The sequence below is a fragment of the Silurus aristotelis genome (assembly GCF_946808225.1).
Source record: "Silurus aristotelis genome assembly, chromosome: 1".
NCBI lineage: Eukaryota > Metazoa > Chordata > Actinopteri > Siluriformes > Siluridae > Silurus > Silurus aristotelis.
In genome coordinates this window covers 7268924-7284649 of record NC_139574.1, presented here as the reverse complement: position 1 = coordinate 7284649, position 15726 = coordinate 7268924, and the positions used below count along the sequence as shown (strand labels likewise).

The following is a 15726-nucleotide window of genomic DNA, read 5'->3' as shown; positions in this document are numbered from 1 at the left end:
TTGAACGCTTTCCAACAAAAAACACAAAACAAAATGGACTACACATCTAAAAAGATGAACAAATGAGGTGAGGAGAAACATTGGTGAAGGGAGGGGGAGGCACATGGGTGAGGGGAGGAGGAACCTGGGTGAGAAGAAGAGTGCATGTGAGAGAAAGAGGCACATAGATGAGGGGAGAAGAAACCCGAGTGAGGAGAGGAGGAACCCGAGTGAGATGAAGAGGCACATGGGTGAGGGGAAGAGGAATCTGTGTGAGGGAAGGTGGAACCTGGTTGAGGGGAGGAGTCACATGGGTGAGGGGAGGAGTCACATGGGTGAGGGGAGGAGTCACATGGGAGAGAGAAGCAGGAACCTGGTTTAGGGAAGAAAGAGTGTAGCTGATAGGATACAGCACACACAGCATATACAGAGGCACGTTACACACTGAGACACAGCACACACAGGGACATGTTACACACACACAGAGACATGTTACACACCGAGACACAGCACACACAGAGACATGTTACACACACACAGAGACACAGCACACACAGCACACACAGAGACATGTTACACACCGAGACACGTTACACACCGAGACACGTTACACACCGAGACACAGCACACACAGGGACATGTTACACACACACAGAGACACGTTACACACCGAGACACAGCACACACAGAGACACGTTACACACACACAGAGACACAGCACACACAGAGACATTTTACACACACACACCGAGACACGTTACACACCGAGACACGTTACACACAGAGACACAGCACACACTGAGACACATCACACACTGAGACTCAGCGTATACAGAGACACGTCACACACCGAGACACGTCACACACCGAGACACGTCACACACCGAGACACGTTACACAGAGAGACACAGCATATACAGAGACACGTTACACAGAGAGACACAGCATATACAGAGACACATCACACACCGAGACACGTTACACACAGAGACACAGCACACACAAAGACAGAGCACACACAGAGACACGTTACACACAGAGACACGTTACACACCGAGACACAGCACATACAGAGACACGTTACACACCGAGACACAGCACACACCTAGACACAGCACATACAGAGACACGTTACACACAGAGACACGTTACACACACAGACACGTTACACACACAGACACGTTACACACACAGACATGTTACACACACAGACACGTTACACACACACAGACACAGCACAGACACAGACACGTTATACACAGAGACACGTTATACACAGAGACACGTTACACACCGAGACACAGCACACACCGAGACACAGCACATACAGAGACACAGCACATACAGAGACACGTTACACACAGAGACACGTTACACACAGAGACACGTTACACACACACAGACACGTTACACACACAGACACAGCACAGACACAGACACGTTATACACACAGACACGTTATACACAGAGACACGTTATACACAGAGACACGTTACACACAGAGACACGTTACACACAGAGACACAGCACACACCGAGACACAGCATATACAGAGACACAACATATACAGAGACACAGCACACACCGAAACATGTTACACATCGAGACACAAGAAGACACAACTCACCCAAAGACACACCGCACACCAACCCACACACCACGCTGTCGTTTATTATTTCCCATATCAGCACGACCCTGAGTGTGTTATTCCCTCATGTTCAGATCGCTATTTCCCACCATGACACCGTTATAATGATGAGTTAGGGGTTCTATCAGCACACACAATCCGACCCTTGTGCGCGAAAATAAACCGTATTATTAACCATAAATAAACCGTGACGTCATCGTCGTCATCATATATGCCGTTATATAAACACAGCCATCTCTGCTAGTCTGCTGCTTCCTGACTTTAAGGCCTTGGGAGGTAAAACTGTTTACATGACCTCATAATAAAGACCCAGAACACAGCAGAGAACCCGAATGTATAGCTTTAGTGAGCGGAGAAAACCCCAGGAGGACTGGATGAGTAGATAAAGAAGCCAGAAATGCTAGCAGAGTACTAGCCGTATTGCTAGCTAATATATAAATACACACATACTCACGTGTTTAAAACGGGTCAACGTGAAAACTCGGACACGTGACAGCGCCTTGGGACCGCAACCTGCATCTTACAGAGATGATCCGTCCTTTTCTGGAATTCCTCACTCCAAAATGTCCACCAGGAGACACGGGGACAGAGGGACACAGAGAAGCTCTCAGAGAACCGACTGTCACTGACGCTACCCCTAGACCAACCGCTACTGCGCATGCGTACGCGCAGAAAGGGATATGCGCTCTTTGCGCATGCGTGGGATGTTTCAGGCCTCATGATCCAAAGCAGTGATGGGAAGATCGAATAATTTTAGTGACTCGGTTCTTTGAATCTCGTTTCTCGTTTTATTGTCATTTAGTTTATTTCGTTCCTTTGATCAGAAATAAAACACAGACATGATACACACTGAGACACAACACACACGGCGACACACCGAGACAAAACACACACCAAGACACAACGACACACCAAAACGCAACACACACAAGACACAACACACACCAAGACACACGGAGACTCAACACACACCAAGACGCAACACACACAGCAACACACCGAGATGCAACACACACTGCGACACAACACACACTGTGAAACAACACACACGGTGACACAAACAGACATAACACGTTCACCAAGACACAAAACACATTGAAACATAACACATACTGAGCCATATTACACACCATCCTAAGGCTGATGGAAATTCACAGTGCAGCCATAAAGCTCCTACACACCGTCTAGACTGGATTGTGTGTGTACAAAAAAGATCTGCAGTAGACATGAATATATCACCAAGGCATTCACAAGTCACCATGATGATAATATTGATAAAGATTGTTCTGCTGCTTATATTATACATTTTGTTGTTTGTTTATTATAATCACAAGTATTACTGATAGCAGTGGTACATGACCATCATGACCCCATCCTGTTCTCGGACACTGAGCTGTACATTTCCAGTCTGAGCTATGTTTTAGAAAATAAAAACACCTGTAGAGCACATTATTGATGCTATTTGCACTACCATTCAAAAATGCCAGGGGTAAAAAAGAAACTAGAAATCCGATTTGTAGTGTGCTGTCAAACTTCAGTTTTTACGACAGTTGAGCGATATGGATTCTTTTGCTTCAAGAAATTATTTCAAAATAAGAAATTCTTGACAATTCCGCATATCAAGGGAGTAAATGACAAAGTAAAGACACAAACACACACACACACACTAACTTTTGCTTCTTATTCTTTTTTCGGGTGCTACCATTAGGGGTCACCACAGCGGATCATTCTTCTCCTTACACCCCCTCCTCTACATCTTCCTTCCTGGTGGTTTCATCCTCAGCATTCTCCTACTGATGTACCCCATGTCCCTCCTCTACACATGTCCAAACCATCTCAATCTTACCTCTCTCAATTTGTCCCCAAAACCCACTACATGCACTGTCCCTCTAATAAACTAATTTCTAATCCTGTCCATCGTCATCACTCCCAATGAAAATCTCAGCATCTTCAGCTCTGCTACCTCCAGGTCCACCTCCTGTCTTTTACTCAATGTCACTGTCTCTAAACCAGTGGCAGGCAGGGCATTTGGTACCTGGGCCTTCAGTGGGGATGTACCCGACTTGATCCACCTCTTAATACCACCACTATCACGTCGCAATTATAGAAACCATCAATAATATACAAAAACATATGGAGGGTGGAAACCATTTTACTAAAGCAAAAAACCCAGTTAAGACTCCAAACCTCTAAACTACATCCGCGACTGTGCACCAACATCATCTGGAGCAGTTAAGAATCAACATTTGTCTAATAACATGACAAAAACATTAAAAAATGTAATAAAATACAACCTACTCACCAAAGATGAAGACTCATCATTTGAAAGCCACTCCTCAGAGGCTGTAAAGCTAGTGGTACCGTTTGTATTCACTGGTCTGGAAGTGGCTGACCTCTCCTCACGATGTCAGCTTTTCTTAAAAATTTATTTTTAAGTATGTTAGATTAAATCAATTTCTCTTTCTCCGTAGGCATAGTCTAACTCAGATGTATTCATGTGTGCAGCGCTTCAGACGTGTTTTACCAGTCGAACTTGGCTGTATCAGTTTCTCTCTGACCAACCAATTAGAGGACAGAAAAATGTTGACGCTATTCTAGGCCAGATAGCTGCCCTGTGAGGCGAATTGGAAATCTGATTGGTTGAAGAAACAGAGCTATTTCTTAAGGAGGCAATGGTAAAATGGCCAACAGTACTGACTTTGAAGGCCCTGGGCAGATTAGATTGACATGGCAGCATATAGAGACTGAAATCTGATTGGACAAAACATCCACATACACGTACTGGAAGCAGTGCAGCCAAGAGAAACACTACGAAATGAAGAGAATAAACTGGGAATAAATTAATACAATTTCACGGAACAAATATTAGAATTTAGGTTGTAAATGTAGGTCAGTGCTTCTGATAGTGTTTAGGCCAACAGAGCTTTGCTGGCCCTGACCGCCCGCCACTGATCTAAACCATACATTACATTTACATTACATACAACATCGCAGGTCTCACCACAGTCCTATAAACTTTCCCTTTCACTCTTACAGATACTCTTCTATCACAAATCACTCCTGCTATCACTCTTCTCCACCCTGCCTGCATGCTTTTCTTCACTTCTCTAACACACTCTCCATTACTTTGCACTGTTGACCCCAGGTACCTGAACTCCTCCACCTTCTCCACCTCTTCTCCCTGCAACTGCACCACTCCACTGCCCTCCCTCTCATTTACACACACTTACTCTGTCTTACTCCTACTGACTTTTATTCCCCCTCTCTCCAGCGCATACCTCCACCTCTCCAGGCTCTTCTTAACCTGCTCCCTACTCTCACCACAAATCCCCATGTCATTTGCAAAATATCATAGTCCACGGAGACTCCTGTCTGACCTCGTCTGTCAACCTGTCCATCACCGCTGCAAACAGGAAAGGGCTCAGAGCCGATCCTTGATGCAGTCCAACCTCCACCTTAAACCAGTCTGTCGTTCCTACTGCACACTTCACTGCTGTCACACTGTCTTCATACATGTCCTGCACCACCCTCACATACTTCTCTGACACACCTGACTTTCTCATACAATACCAAAGCTCCTCTCTCGCCACCCTGTCGTACGCTTTCTCTAAATACACAAACACACAATGCAACTCCTGACGTTCTCTATACTTCTCCATCAAAATTCTCAAAGCAAATAAGGCATCTGTGGTGCTCTTCCACAGCATGAAACCATACTGCTGCTCACAGATGGTCACCTCTTCTCTCAGCCTGGCTTCCACTACTCTTTTCCATAACTTCATGGTGTGACTGATTACCTTAATTCCCCTGTAGTTACTGCAGGTCTGCACATATCCCTTGTATTTAAAAACTGGTACCAGCACACTCCTTCTCCATTCCTCAGGCATCCTCTCACCTTTTCCTCAGGCATCCTCTCAATTTTAAACAATCTAGATAGAAACTTCACGGCATCGCTCCTAAACATCTCCATGCTTCCACCAGTATATCATCTGTTCCAACCGAATTTCTACTCTTCATCCTCTTAATTGCTGCTCTCACTTCCTCCTTACTAATCCTATCCACTTCCTGCTTCACCATCTCCACATCATCCAACTTTCTTTCTCTCTCATTTTCCTCGTTCATTAGCTGCTCAAAATACTCACTCCATCTTCTCAACACACTCTCCTCACTAGTCAACACATTTCCCTCTCCATCCTTTATTGCTCTAACTTGCAGCACATCCTTCCCACCACGGTCTCTCTGCTTGGCCAATCGGTATAAATCCTTTTCTCCTTCCTTTGTGTCCAACTTTTCTTACAGCTCCTCGGATGCCTTTTCCTTGGCTTTCGCCACATCCCTCTTTACCTGCTGCCGCATCTCCTTGTACTCCTACCTCATATTTGATTTGGCACATGTTTGACGCTGGATGCACTTCCTAATGCAACCCTCCCCATTTATCTGGGCTTGGGCCTGGCACTAAGAGTGCAATGACTTGTGCAACCCTAATGTCTGGCTAACCCACATGAGGTGCAGCAAATGTAAATAAATAAATGTCTTTTTCATGTTTTTATTTTATTTTATCTTATCAATTTCATTTGATTAAATTTAATCTATTACACAATTGAATCATTATAATAAAAACACATTACATTAATTTGGGATTTTTATTTATTATTTTTATTATTTTTTTATTTTTTTATTTGGTATTACATTATTTTACTTCTCTCTCTCTCTCTCTCTCTCTCTCTCTCTCTCTCTCTCTCTCTCTCTCTCTCTCTCTCTCTCTCTATCTATATATATATATACACACACTAACCCAAAAGAAAACCTCTGGAAAAATCCTTGGTGACAAAGTTATGGCCAAGAAACCCACTACAGTCACTGAACTGTGGAGGAGACTGGAAGAAGAGTGGACCAAAATCACACCAGAGCAGTGTGAGAGACTAGTGCTGTCCTGTGGCCGCAGATGTGCTGAAGTCATTCAGAGCAGAGGCCTGTACACTTCCTACTAATTGCTGACTGTTGTAACCTTCAGAACATTATGTTGTAATCTTTTTCCATGCCACAGTCATTGTTGTTCTCTAATTTTGATCAGTGTGTTTTCTGCAAAATAATGTTTTTTTTTTTTTAATGCCTTAGTAATTTTGTGGAAAAGGTGTTCTGGTAGCATGGTATAGACAGGACAAAAACTCCTTCAACTGTTGAGCAGTGAAGATGACATTATTTTACAATTGTTCAATTGTTTATAAATTGTTCTCAAATTTTCACTGTGTGTGTGTGTGTGTGTGTGTGTATATATATATATATATATATATATATATATATATATATATATATATATATATATATATATATATATATATATATATATATATATATTTGTTTTATTCAATATTATTAAATATTACTACACATTTTATTTAAAATTGTTACTAATAATAGTTGCTAATAATATTAATAGACGTAATAATAAAAAAAGGCAAACAGTTTTATCTTTCGTATTATCTCTCTCTCTCTCTCTCTTTCTATATATATATGACTTAAAAAACGAGATATATGTATGTGTGTATATATATATATATATATATATATATATATATATATATATATATATATATATATATATATATATATATATATATTGATGTAATTATTACTATTACAAACCTAATTGTATAATTTATTATTTATTATTATAATAAATCATTTATATATATATATATATATATATATATATATATACATTTTTTTTTACATTTATACTTATGTAACTTTTTTCGTTTTTAAATACAAAAACGCATTAAACCACGCCTCCCGCCCCCCACGTGATCCCCGTCCACCAATCCCGTGACAGCACCCAGCACTCGTCCTCCATTTTGTTTCTCGTACAGCGCTGTATGATCCGGTGGTGTTACTGATATAACTGAATGCGGTAAGAACTTTTTTTAAGTGTTTACATGTCGCTATGTAAAACAAAAAGGGGGGGGGGGGTTTACATTATTTATTTAATATAGTTAGATATATTCCCGGGTGTGGTAACCATGGTGATCCGCGGCTCAGGTGGTCCGATGGCGCGCACGCTCTGATTGGCTCGCGACTTCCGTCTCGCCATGGCGCGCGCGCTCTGGGCGTCGCTGAGGACGGTGGCTGACGCGGGACCCGCCGCATTAAATCCCGTTCGCGTCTCCGGAGTCTGGCCTTACCAGCAGCAGGCTGTCCGGCGGTCTCCTGTCTTCCTCTCCTCCTTTATCTCCAGGTATTGTTATCATTATTATTCATCCTACAGGGTTCTATTAACTCTCTCACACTAATGCTACATCATTTCCGCACTGACAGACTTTTCTTAGGTGTTTGTGTAACGAGAAACTCTAGAGACAATAATAACAACAGAGGAAACCACGTGATCATTGGTATGGTGATTTATTAATGTTTTTAGTAAGGAGACGTTTAATCAACACTTTAATAGCCTTCATTTAGTGTTAAACCTTTTTCTTTTCCAACAACAAAACCATTAAAATGTTGTAGTTCAATTGATCTGCTTATAAGGAGCAATAATAGAGTAGAATAGAATAGAGTAGAATAGAATAGAGTAGAATAGACTATCTTTGTCACATATACATTAAAGCACAGTAAAATTCTTTCTTCACAAATCCCAGTTTGCTCAGAAGTTGGGGTCAGAGCGTAATTTCACCCATGATACAGTGCCCCTGGAGCATAGAGGCTTAGGGGACTTGCTCAAGGGCCCACGAGTGGCAGCTTGAACCGCCACTGCCCATGTAATAATGTTTAATATTATTATAGTATAGACTGTTGGCCACTGTGTCTCAGTGTATATCAGTGGTGCATAATATAGAAGGGGCAAAAATGTAAAATCGGCTCTAAAACACTCTCACTGTTTAATGAAACGAGACGGGATAAAGTGCAAAAACTAAACAGCAAGTAAAAGCAGTAGGTTCTGCTCCGATTCGCCCGAGTGAGATGTTTGACATCTTTTCTCGACTGCTGCTCACAGGCCGGAGATAACGGATCTGCCGAGCGGAAGCGAATTTAACATGTCTTATGTATATATCTATATATTTGTGTTCTGTTTCCACAGGTGCGGTGCTGCATTCTGTACTCAAACCGGAGTAAAAATGCCAGAAATTAACACTGATAATCTGGACGAAAAGCAGGTCCGCCTGCTGGCTGAGATGTGCATCGTGATCGACGAGAACGACCAGAAGACAGGAGCGGACACCAAGAAGAACTGTCATCTCAACTCCAACATCAGCAAAGGCATGTACATCTGAACATCAGCCCTCGAAAAACATCTGTTAGAGGTCGCTAATGTCTAAGAGTCTGAGTTGATGACTGCGAAAGGGGAACTGATTTACGTTGTAGAGAAAATGAATGAATTATTAATTAGAACAGTATCCAGGGAGGTCAGTGGTTACGGCTTTGGGTTACTGATCGGAGGGTCGGGGGTTCAAGCCACGGTATTGCCAAGATGCAACTGTTGGGCCCCTGAACAAGGCCCTTAACCCTAACAAGCTGGCATAAGCGAAGAAAGAACTTGAAGGCCACATGATACAATTCAAAAGTCTGTCCTTTTGTATTTGGTATAATGTGCTTCAGTTAAATATATATATATATACTGTAATTATTTATTCCTTTTGAATGATTATTTTAATAATCGATTAATCGGGCGATGAATTGGATTTGGTTATTTTTATTAAATGTTTTACTTATTATAACTATATAAAACTCTTATTCAGGGTATTTATGTATAAAAGTGTACTTAAAAAAATGCAAAAGCCACATATTGAGTTTAACTATCTTTAATTTAGATATAAAGGGATTTCACCTTTAAACAAATTCACTCATACCATTTCCTTTTGGGACCCCCCCCCCCCCCCCAAAAAAAAAAAAAAAAAAAAAAAACAGCATTTGAGTGTGAAATTTGAAGCAATTTCTGTAAATTAACATTTGTATTGTATTTTGCAGATGGCAGGTTGACAAGCATGTTTATATAAAATATAATACAACGTCGATTTGACAATTTTTGTTGGGGGGAAAAAAAAAATCCATAAATATTTCGTTCGGTTGTATAGATATAAGCATCTAGAATATATTTAATTTCGCATATTAATTAAACGATATGTACATAAATTTAATATACAAACGTTAAAAACAAGACTTCGAACGTCGCAGTACATCACGTTCGAAAACAGATACGTTACTGATGTAGTAGACAAAAAGGGAACGAAATGGAGAAACGCAGTAAACTAACAGACTCATTAACAACAACAAAAAAAGTACATTGGCGTACAAATGCAGAATCATTCGCTGAAAACCACAACAGCAACTAAAAATGTGTTCGTTTACTGCTGCTGTTGTTTGCTGCTTTTAGAAAAAACAATTAAAAAAGTATTCGCCGACAAAGAATTTCATTATCGATTATTACTGATTTAATGGATCAGTTGTTGCAGTTGTAGAATCGTGACAGATTTCTTCTGTCTCTCGCAGTTTCGCACTTCTGGTTCCTTTATAAGATTTATGTGTGAGACAAAAGAAAAAATTCGCTCGATCATTTCTAAAAGGCTTCAGTGGAAATCAAGTGTTGGTCCATCAAAAGACAACATTTGACAAAACGTTAGAAGTAGAAAATGTTTTGCCGTTGCTTTACACTCTCGGTAGCCGCAATACTTTGCCTCTTGTAAAACTTGCCGTAGGTGATCTTCACTATTTGGAGATTTCTTTACGATCCAGTTCATCCCAGAGCAGTTAAATAGGATTTAGGTGCGGTGACTGGGCAGGTTGTCTATGATAGATATCTCTCTAAATAACCCAGAACTCGCACGTGCGCTTCAGATCATTACACGGCGATGTCAGTTCCAATGAGCCACAGTCCAGATGGAATTGCATGTGTATGTTGAAGTATGAAATGGTTCACCTAAAACAACCCCGAACAATTAAGCGTCCACCTCCGTGTTTGACCGTGTGTGTGAGACGGTCTGATCACATCTTCTCTCCTGTTCTCCGTCTTACACAAGTTCTTCTGTTGGGGACAAAGTCAGACTCATTTGTCCACAGAACTTTTCTTCCACTCATTCACTGTCCAGTTCTTGTGTGTTTTTGCCTTTAATCTAAAAACATGCATGTGTCTCTTAAAAACCTTGAGACCAGGTGTCTTTTGACAGGTGTTGTACACGGTCATTTTTATAAGACTGTTGGTTAATATTTTTTCTGTTGTTTCTGTTGTTCCCGATGTCAGGGTTACTGCATCGAGCTTTCAGTGTTTTCCTGTTTAACAGTGACGAAAAGCTGCTTTTACAGCAGAGATCTGATGCCAAGATCACGTTCCCAGGTTTGTGTCACTTTTTATTATATTTTTGTATTTTTTTTTTAGAGCACAATTCGCATCCATAACACATCACAAGTGCGCTGTATCGCTGTATCGTTACTGTACCGCTGTATCGTTACTATCGTTACTGTACCGCTGTATCGTTACTATCGTTACTGTACCGCTGTATCGTTACTATCGTTACTGAACCGCTGTATCGCTACTGTACCGCTGTATCGCTACTGTACCGCTGTATCGTTACTATCGCTACTGTACCGCTGTATCGCTACTGTACCGCTGTATCGTTACTATCGCTACTGTACCGCTGTATCGTTACTATCGCTACTGTACCGCTGTATCGTTACTATCGCTACTGTACCGCTGTATCGTTGCTGTATCGTTACTATCGTTACTGTACCGCTGTATCGTTACTATCGTTACTGAACCGCTGTATCGCTACTGTACCGCTGTATCGCTACTGTACCGCTGTATCGTTACTATCGCTACTGTACCGCTGTATCGCTACTGTACCGCTGTATCGTTACTATCGCTACTGTACCGCTGTATCGCTACTGTACCGCTGTATCGCTACTGTACCGCTGTATCGTTACTATCGCTACTGTACCGCTGTATCGTTACTGTACCGCTGTATCGTTACTGTACCGCTGTATCGTTACTGTATCGTTACTATCGCTACTGTACCGCTGTATCGCTACTGTACCGCTGTTACTATCGTTACTGGACCGCTGTATCGTTACTGTACCACTGTATCGTTACTATCGTTGCTGTATCGTTACTGTACCGCTGTTACTATCGTTACTGTACCGCTGTATCGTTACTATCGTTACTGTACCACTGTTACTATCGTTACTGGACCGCTGTATCGTTACTGTACCGCTGAACCACTGTATCGTTACTATCGTTGCTGTATCGTTACTGTACCGCTGTTACTATCGTTACTGTACCGCTGTATTGTTACTGTACCGGTAATGATGTGTAGATCGGATTGTTTTAGTGACTTAGTGAATCTTTTTTCTCTTTTTTTTGAGTCATTTAGTTAATTTTGTTCCTTTGATCAGAAATCAAATCAAATGATACATTTTCAAAAAGCAGATCTTCAACTATATTTCCAGTAATGAATGTGTGTATTCATTATTGTATATTATATAATATCTATGGGAGTCACGTGCAAAAAGAGCGAACGACTCGGACTAGAAGAGTCGAGAGGCGAACTACTCAATTCTGTTACATAACCTACGTCCAGTAGAAAATTAACGAATTACTCTTTGAGACGACTCGTTTTTTTGAGTCGCATTAAAGACCCGTCGTTTCCTACCAGACTCTGAGGTGAGAATTGGAACTAAGCTGATGTGCGTTAAACCTGCTTCTTCTTGTGCTGTTCGTCAGGGTGTTTCACGAACACGTGCTGCAGTCACCCTCTGTACACGCCACCGGAGCTTGAGGAGCAGGACGGCATCGGGGTGAGACGAGCTGCACAGAGGAGACTGGAGGCTGAACTCGGAATCCCCACGCATCAGGTATAAAGTCTGTGATGGCTTTTTAAATCCACAGAGCTCGTTTATCTTATACATGCAGTAGTGTTTGGTCACGATCAGCTACACAACTGAAAAGGTTCTTGTGATGTGAAAGTACAAAATAAACACAATTATGAACATTTATTAACTTCTAAAGGTTAAGCCCAACTCTCTCCTAAAACAACAGAAAAACTTCGAATGTGCATTAAAATGTAAGATTCAATGAACCTGTCTCTCTCTCTCTCTCTCTCTCTCTCTCTCTCTCTCTCTCTCTCTCTCTCTCTCTCTCTCTCTCTCTCTCTCTCTCTCTCTCTCTCTCTCTCTCCTTTAAACCTGAAACCTTTCCACACTACGGATTTAAAACAAGCAGGCGGATCTTCGAGCGCTCGCGTGTTGTCTGAACCTGCTTGTTTTGGATTGGTGTGTAGCAGCTGTCTTCAGCTTTTTGCTGTTGCGATAGTTAGCATTGCATTATCACACGTGCCCCCTTCCTGCGCCTGCGTCGGAGTACACGAACCGAACCGTGATGCCGGTACCGAATTTGGGGTCTGGCCATTTTTTTACTTTGAATGCAATGTACAATAGTCAGGTTCTTGGTTTTCATCCGCATTTCCCTGAATTTGGTGCTGTCCCAGTTTGTAAAATGTTCCTGCTGATGAACAGTAAATGAAGATGGATATAGATAGATTCAAATAGATACTGGATAAAAAACAAACATGGCATAATGTAAAATACTATTAAAGTTTATAAATAAATGTAATCTCAGTACTCTGGCCTTTGGGAAGACATTTAAAGATGGGTAGTTTAAGCACGACTGAAATAATAAATGCTTTAGAAGTAGAGGTCGCCCGATAGTGGATTTTAGATATACTGATCGCTTATCGTATTTGCAGATAATTGATCAATCAACTGATAGTTGTTTAATAAAATTGATACTGAATAAAAAAAGGACCTTCTCAGCCGCTCATCTCAGACACAACTCAAAAAAACTGTTCAAATTTGCTCTCAGGCTAACCAGAGACATTTATCTTTTTATTGTCTTTATTCTAAACACTATGTATTTTCCTGCCCACTTTAATATTGTGTAAATGTTTTACACGTCTAGGTTGTACCACTACAGAATGTACAGGGGGGTGAATACATGCGCAAGCCATTAACTCGATACTCCACTGCTAGGTTCCTCCAGAAGACATGACGTACCTGACCCGCATCCACTACAAGGCCGAGTCGGACGGTGTGTGGGGCGAGCACGAGATCGACTACATCCTGTTCCTGCAGAGGGACGTGGAGCTGCAGCCCGACCCCAACGAGGTCAAAAGCCACTGCTATGTCTCGAAAGAAGAGCTGAAGGAGCTGCTGGAGCAGGCGGAGAGAGGCGAAGTGCAGATCACGCCGTGGTTCAGCCTCATCGCTAACACCTTCCTGTTCACCTGGTGGGACAACCTGCAAAACCTCAAACAGTTCACAGATCACCAGCGCATCCACCACATGTAATCTGTATGATCTGAATGATGTCCCGGGTTAAAGCGTAACTGCGTTCCTACTTATTCCTTAATTAAGATAGTTTTTTAAAATATTTCTCAAGCTGAAGGTCTGGTCACATTTTTGAGTATTTTATTTTGAAGTTTGCTCTTTTTAAACAGTCAGATGTTTATATTTCATCTTATCAGCATTAATACTGAGGTTCAATATGAATTGTACTTAAATGTACATTACTGTAAAATAAATTGTAGATAAATGTATTGAATTCCTTTCTCTGATGCTCGCTGTCATTTATCAGTCCTCAAGCCGTGTTCGGATCGTGTCAAGACCAGAGTTTATGTCGTTCTCTTCACAGCAGCACAGGCTCAGGTTGGGTCCATTAAAATTGTACAAGATGGAAGTATCGTGAGGTTTCCTCTCACCATCAGGTCCATTGGAGGACGACGGATTCTCTCATCATTTCCATTAAAGCGGTGCATTTTCAAGGCTTGTTTTCTTCACATTTACAATATAATCGTACCTCAAATAAATACATAAAACTTAAAATTACAAACAAATGAATTATGAAAGAAACTGTAAAACACAGAACATACACGTAACAGCACTCACAGTTTGAGTCATGTAGCTAATCCTCAACCCTGACCAGAGACCTGCAAAAGGAGAAGCAGCTCCAGAACATGATGCTACCACCCCCGTGCTTCTCTGCAAAGTTTTCAATAGGATGAGTAGTAGGAAGTTTTCCATCAAAACATTTTCAGGACTGAGAATCCAACAAATCTGTTTGTTAAGGCTACTGTGCACAAGCTCTATGAAGATATGCTTTGCATGGGTTGGAGGGAAAGATCTTCTGCTATACAGCTCTGACCTCAACCCTATTGAACATGAATATAACGCTGACTGCTCCTCAGGCCTCCTGACCTCATCAACATCAGTACCTGACTTTACTAACACCTTGTGTCTGAATGAGCACAAATCTCCACAAAATATAGTGGAACATCATCTCAGAAGAATGGAGGTTATTATAATAGGTAATGGGCACAACATTTTAAATGGGATGTTCAAAAAGAACAATCTTATGTTCAGGTGTTCACAACCTTTTGTCAAGACTGTATTATTATTAGTGATTAAAGAACAAGAATTTATATTTTCTCCAAACATTTATCTGAAATACTTTGCTGTGCCTCTTGTAAAACTTTTCAAAGATCTTCACTAGTTGGAGGTTTCTTTCTTGTGATCCAGGTCATCCCAGAGCAGTTCAATAGGATTTAGGTGCGATGACTGGGCAGGTCATTCCATGATAAATATCACTCCAGACAACTGTTTGCTCTTTAAACAACACTTCCGCTTCCGCTCGTTGTCTTGTTGTATTGTGAAATAAAAGCAGAAAAAAACTAGGTGATTCCAAACATTTTGTAGAAAATAATTGTAGAAAATAAAAGTAAACACTATGTCCACTAGATGGCAGCACATGCTATAAAATGAACCCCAGTTAGCTGTTACAGCTGCAAGTCCACGTGGAAGATGAATGATTCAGATGACACACATATGAATGATTCAGTTGGACATTAGTACTACAATCTAGTTTTTACTCAATAAACCATTCAAACCAGTTAAATTACTACAGAGCTTTTTGTCCTTTTTGTCTTGTTCTGTTTTGTTTAATAAATTCGCAATGCAGGCATTTGAATGTGATTTGTCTTTTTTTTTTAAAGAGTCGGATCAATAAACCGACTTTATTAGGTGAGCCGGAAGAGCCGACTCAGTTTTATGAGTTTTATTTG

At 41.1% G+C, this 15726-nt stretch overlaps 2 protein-coding genes across 3 annotated transcripts in view; one reads left to right on the top strand and one right to left on the bottom strand.

Annotated features, from left to right (window-relative positions):
• Nucleotides 1-4185, bottom strand: part of wdr37 (WD repeat domain 37) — a 42278-nt gene extending 38093 nt beyond the window's left edge. The window contains exon 1 of one of the 2 annotated variants that reach the window (XM_083547072.1): nucleotides 3930-4185. The gene's annotated coding sequence lies outside the window, so the exon portion shown is untranslated. Of the gene's footprint in view, nucleotides 1-2081; nucleotides 2292-3929 lie in introns of those variants that run through there. The other variant, XM_083547071.1, reaches the window with a different exon arrangement.
• A 3261-nt stretch (nucleotides 4186-7446) lies between these two features.
• Nucleotides 7447-14214, top strand: idi1 (isopentenyl-diphosphate delta isomerase 1). Its single transcript, XM_083549683.1, has 6 exons — nucleotides 7447-7538; nucleotides 7667-7862; nucleotides 8703-8881; nucleotides 10860-10952; nucleotides 12336-12466; nucleotides 13640-14214. The coding sequence occupies exons 2-6, from the start codon at nucleotides 7717-7719 to the stop codon at nucleotides 13955-13957; spliced, it is 867 nt and encodes a 288-aa protein (XP_083405809.1). The 5' UTR covers nucleotides 7447-7538; nucleotides 7667-7716; the 3' UTR covers nucleotides 13958-14214.
• The last annotated feature ends 1512 nt before the right edge of the window (nucleotides 14215-15726 follow it).

Bases quoted from the DNA above. Each gene is read 5' to 3' on its own strand.
- idi1 (XM_083549683.1), top strand. From the start codon at position 7,717: ATGGCGCGCGCGCTCTGGGCGTCGCTGAGGACGGTGGCTGACGCGGGA. The intron at 10,953-12,335 runs GTTTGTGTCACT...GCTGTTCGTCAG, and splicing joins TGCCAAGATCACGTTCCCAG to GGTGTTTCACGAACACGTGC. The intron at 12,467-13,639 runs GTATAAAGTCTG...CTCCACTGCTAG, and splicing joins TCGGAATCCCCACGCATCAG to GTTCCTCCAGAAGACATGAC.